Below are 5,000 nucleotides of genomic sequence, written 5' to 3' on the forward strand. Positions count from 1 at the left end.
AACTACAGTTGGTTGCTACATCTGTAAGTGCAAGTTAAAACTCTCCTATGCGAGGCGAAAACCGTTTATCAACAACACCCAGAAACGCCGCTGGCTTCTATGGGCCTGAGCTCATCTAAGATGGACTGATACAAAGTGGAAAAGTGTTCTGTGGTCTGACGAGTCCACATTTCAAATTGTTTTTGGAAACTGTGTGTCGTGTCCTCCGGACCAAAGAGGAAAAGAACCATCCGGATTGTTATAGGCGCAAAGTTGAAAAGCCAGCATGTGTGATGGTATGGGGGTGTATTAGTGCCCAAGACATGGGTAACTTACACATCTGTGAAGGCGCCATTAATGCTGAAAGGTACATACAGGTTTTGGAGCAACATATGCTGCCATCCAAGCAACGTTACCATGGACGCCCCTGCTTATTTCAGCAAGACAATGCCAAGCCACGTGTTACATCAACGTGGCTTCATAGTAAAAGAGTGCGGGTACTAGACTGGCCTGCCTGTAGTCCAGACCTGTCTCCCATTGAAAATGTGTGGCGCATTATGAAGCCTAAAATAGCACAACGGAGACCCCCGGACTGTTGAACAACTTAAGCTGTACATCAAGCAAGAATGGGAAAGAATTCCACCTGAGAAGCTTCAAAAATGTGTCTCCTCAGTTCCCAAACCTTTACTGAGTGTTGTTAAAAGGAAAGGCCATGTAACACAGTGGTGAACATGCCCTTTCCCAACTACTTTGGCACGTGTTGCAGCCATGAAATTCTAAGTTAATTATTATTTTCAAAAAGAAAATAAAGTTTATGAGTTTGAACATCAAATATGTTGTCTTTGTAGTGCATTCAATTGAATATGGGTTGGAAAGGATTTGCAAATCATTGTATTCCGTTTATATTTACATTTAACACAATTTCCCAACTCATATGGAAACGGGGTTTGTACAAATCATCTTGTAGTTTGCACTATAAAATTGTTATAAAGTTTGTTATTTGGCTCTTAGTAGTTCAGTCCCTCAGTGTAAGTACACAAGTGTGCCAATCGAGACCCAGCATGTTTTAACAAACTCCCTCTGAGGTCAAAGCTGTGTAAAACCTGTAGGAGTTGTTCCATGCTAACTCCTTTCTCCAAGGCCTGCGTCTGCAGCGGGAGGGCCTTGTCCTGAACGTCCCGCATTACACCCTCCCACCTCTGGAGGGCGCTCTCTGGAACTCTCTGGCACAGGTACCGCAGGTTGTGTAAATGTTGGCTCAGGAACCTGAAGAACCTCTGTGGAGAAAAAAATATATTTCTGCAAATATCTTCTCCTTTCAACAGTGAAGACTTCAGAAGTCAGCTTGTGGCAGCCAGCTCAAAATAACGTATCATAATAAGCGTGGAAGTGTGCCAAGTTAGACAGAAACAAGCATCATGGGTCCTGCACCCCATGGGGTCTCATTTAAAAAGGTTGCTGTTGAAATGTGCGTGAGTAACTTGGCATTTATGGTAAAATTAACTATGGAAAGGCTGCTTATGCGTACGGACCCTTACGCACAGATTTTCAGACACGGGAATCAACAACACCCGATGGTGTCACCACCAGATAAAGCTCAAACTTATATAAAAAACATATATTCACAAAACAATAAACAACAAAACATACATGCATTCCCCTTATACATCAGGTAAAAAAATGGCAAAACAATGTGAGAAATTTGGGAGTTGTAGAAATTCAAAAAATGTCCATTCATTTGAAAGGGAATTTCCTGGAAATTTGGGGATTTTTGGCTAAACCGGGATTTTAAAAATACATATATAGACACTAGTCACTAGATCAGGGGTCGGCAACCCGCGGCTCCGGAGCCGCATGCGGCTCCTTGACCACTCTGATGCGGCTCAGCTACATACATGCCGACCCCCCCGATTTTCCCAGGAGATTTATGGATGTCAGTGTCTCTCATAAATTACTCCCAGGGAAAAAATAATCCTATTTACACTCTAATTACTAAATAAAGGGCATGCCCTAATTGCACTGCAGTAATTGTCCTCTATAGCATTTACATACAGTTTGCCAGTCCAGCCACATGTTGCATGTTGTTATTACTTGCACACACAGGAGACAGCAAAGCATACTTACTCATCAGCCACACAGTTTACACTGACGGTAGCCGTATCAAACAACTTTAACATTGTTACGTTACAAATATGCGCCACACTGTGAACCCACACCAAAAAAGAATGAAAAACCCATTTCTGGAGAACATCCCACCGTAACACAACATAAACACAACACAACCATTACCCAGAATCCCATGCAGCCCTAACTCTTCCGGTCTACATTATACACCCCCGCTACCACCAAATCCCCCCACACATCAACCCCCCCCCCCCTCCGTGCGTTGGTTGAGCGGAAGAGTTAGGGCTGCATGGGATTCTGGGTATTGGTACCCTCAGTGTAAGATGTGTGGCTGCTGAGTTAGTACGCCTTGCTGTCACTTACGTGAGCAAGCTGAAATTGCATTCTACGTGTGGTCGAGAAGGTACACTGTCAGGGCAGACTGTAGAGGGCGCCAAATGCAGTGTCATCACGCTCTGATATTCGGGAGTCTCCCGGGAAAAGTGAGAGGGTTGGCAAGTATGACGCTATCAAGCGCCATTCATTCAAAACTCGCGGGCTGCACTAACATCAAATTTCCACATTAAAGTGCGTGCCGGTGCGCGTGTCGGAGACCCCTGGTTAACATAGCACAAAGCATTTAAGCTTTGTATGCAGTGTTTTTCATTTTAAAAAAATTTTTGTGGCTCCCATTACTTTCTTTAATTTGTGAAACTTGCCAAAATGGCTCTTTGAGTGGTAAAGGTTGCCGACCCCTGCACTAGATGATATGAATGAGTTGGTATTGGAATACTTTCAATCGGTTGAGAAATGTGTAGCAAGACTTTCGAATTGAGAATTGGTATTTTGGAATTCCTGCAATTTCGGGAAAACCGGGAATTCGCACGAAAAAAAGTGACTTTGATCTCCCAACTAAGAGGAATGTTTTGATGGTGGAATGCTTGAAGTTGGCTGACAAATGTCGATGCTGAAACCGCTAGAACAAAGGATAAAAATAGGGCTTTGGAAAACTGGGAATTCTGGGATGTCCTGGAATTGTATTTGAACTAATGGTAGTTTGATAGTCCAGGATGAATGGAAGGTGTTGTAAGTGGAACTGTTTGAATGGGGTGAGAAATGTGGGGTATGCAGAAGTTTGTATATTGCCCATTAATTTTCAATGGGGAGAAATTCCTGGAAATTTCGGGGAAATCAAGAATTTTGAGAAATGGGAAACATGTTTTTGCCTTCAATATCCAGGGTGAGTAAAGTGTGTGGATGGTTAAAAGGTTCAAATCGAGTAAAAATGGCGCACAAATGTGAGAAATTTGGGAGTTGTAGAACTTTAAAAATATTCATTCATTTCAAAAGGAATTTCCTGGAAATTTGGGAATTTTGGGTAAACCAGGATTAAAAAAAATATATTTATAGATAACATCACAATTGTACTAGATGATATGAATGGGTTGGTGTTCGAATCTTTTCAGTCGGTTGAGAAATGTTAACGTAGCAACACTCTGTAATTGAAAATTGGTATTTTGGAATTCCAGCAATTTTGGGGAAAACGGGAATTCCACAAAAAAAGAAAGTGACTTTGATGTCCCAACTAAAAGGAATGTTTTGATGGTGGAATGGTTGGAATTGGCTGAAAAATGTGGAAGCTGAAACCGCTAGAACAAAGGATAAAAACAGGGCTTTGTAAAACTGGGAATTCTGGGATGTCCTGGAATTTATTTTAAACTTATATGTGTGAGAGTATTTCACTTATATATGCGAGAGCATAATTTTTCAGTTGTTTATGTGAGAGTGTTTCAGTTGTTTATATGAGTGTTTCAGTAGTGTGTGTGAGAGCATTTCACATATGTGTGTGCGACCATAATTTTTCAGTTGTTTATGTGAGAGTGTTTCAGTTGTTTATATGAGTGTTTCAGTAGTGTGTGTGAGAGCATTTCACTTATACGTGCGAGAGCATAATTTTTCAGTTGTTGATGTGAGAGCGTTTCAGTTGTTTGTATGAGTGTTTCAGTAGTGTGTGTGAGAGCATTTCACTTATGTGCGAGAACATAATTGTTCAGTTGTTTATGTGGGAGCGTTTCAGTTGTTTATGTGAGTGTTTCAGTAGTGTGTGAGAGCATTTCACTTATGTGTGAGAGCATAATTTTTCAGTTGTTTATGTGAGAGTGTTTCAATTGTTTGTATGAGTGTTTCAGTAGTGTGTGTGAGAGCATTTCACTTATATGTGTGAGAGCATAATTTTTCAGTTGTTTATGTGGGAGCGTTTCAGTTGTTTATGTGAGTGTTTCAGTAGTGTGTGAGAGCATTTCACTTATGTGTGAGAGCATAATTTTTCAGTTGTTTATGTGCGAGCGTTTCAGTTCTTTATATGAATGTTTCAGTAGTGTGTGTGAGAGCATTTCACTTATATGTGTGAGAGCATAATTTTGTAGTTGTTTATGTGAGAGCGTTTCAGTTGTTTATATGAGTGTTTCAGTAGTGTGTGTGAGAGCATTTCACTTATATGTGCGAGAGCATAATTTTTCAGTTGTTTATGTGGGAGCGTTTCAGTTGTTTATGTGAGTGTTTCAGTAGTGTGTGAGAGCATTTCACTTATGTGTGAGAGCATAATTTTTCAGTTGTTTATGTGCGAGCGTTTCAGTCCTTTATATGAATGTTTCAGTAGTGTGTGTGAGAGCATTTCACTTATATGTGTGAGAGCATAATTTTGTAGTTGTTTATGTGAGAGCGTTTCAGTTGTTTATATGAGTGTTTCAGTAGTGTGTGTGAGAGCATTTCACTTATACGTGCGAGAGCATAATTTTTCAGTTGTTGATGTGAGAGCGTTTCAGTTGTTTGTATGAGTGTTTCAGTAGTGTGTGTGAGAGCATTTCACTTATGTGTGAGAGCATAATTTTTCAGTTGTTTATGTGCGAGCGTTTCAG

At 40.7% G+C, this 5,000-nt stretch overlaps 1 protein-coding gene across 1 annotated transcript in view; it reads right to left on the reverse strand.

Annotated features, from left to right (window-relative positions):
- syne2b (spectrin repeat containing, nuclear envelope 2b) overlaps window positions 1-5,000 on the reverse strand; it is a 219,839-nt gene that overhangs the window by 27,007 nt on the left and 187,832 nt on the right. Inside the window, exon 87 of the mRNA XM_062034542.1 lies at window positions 1,083-1,256. Coding sequence (XP_061890526.1) covers window positions 1,083-1,256 — 174 coding nt within the window. The remainder of the gene's footprint in view (window positions 1-1,082; window positions 1,257-5,000) is intronic.

Source organism: Entelurus aequoreus, linkage group LG23 (genome assembly GCF_033978785.1).
Source record: "Entelurus aequoreus isolate RoL-2023_Sb linkage group LG23, RoL_Eaeq_v1.1, whole genome shotgun sequence".
NCBI classification, from domain to species: domain Eukaryota; kingdom Metazoa; phylum Chordata; class Actinopteri; order Syngnathiformes; family Syngnathidae; genus Entelurus; species Entelurus aequoreus.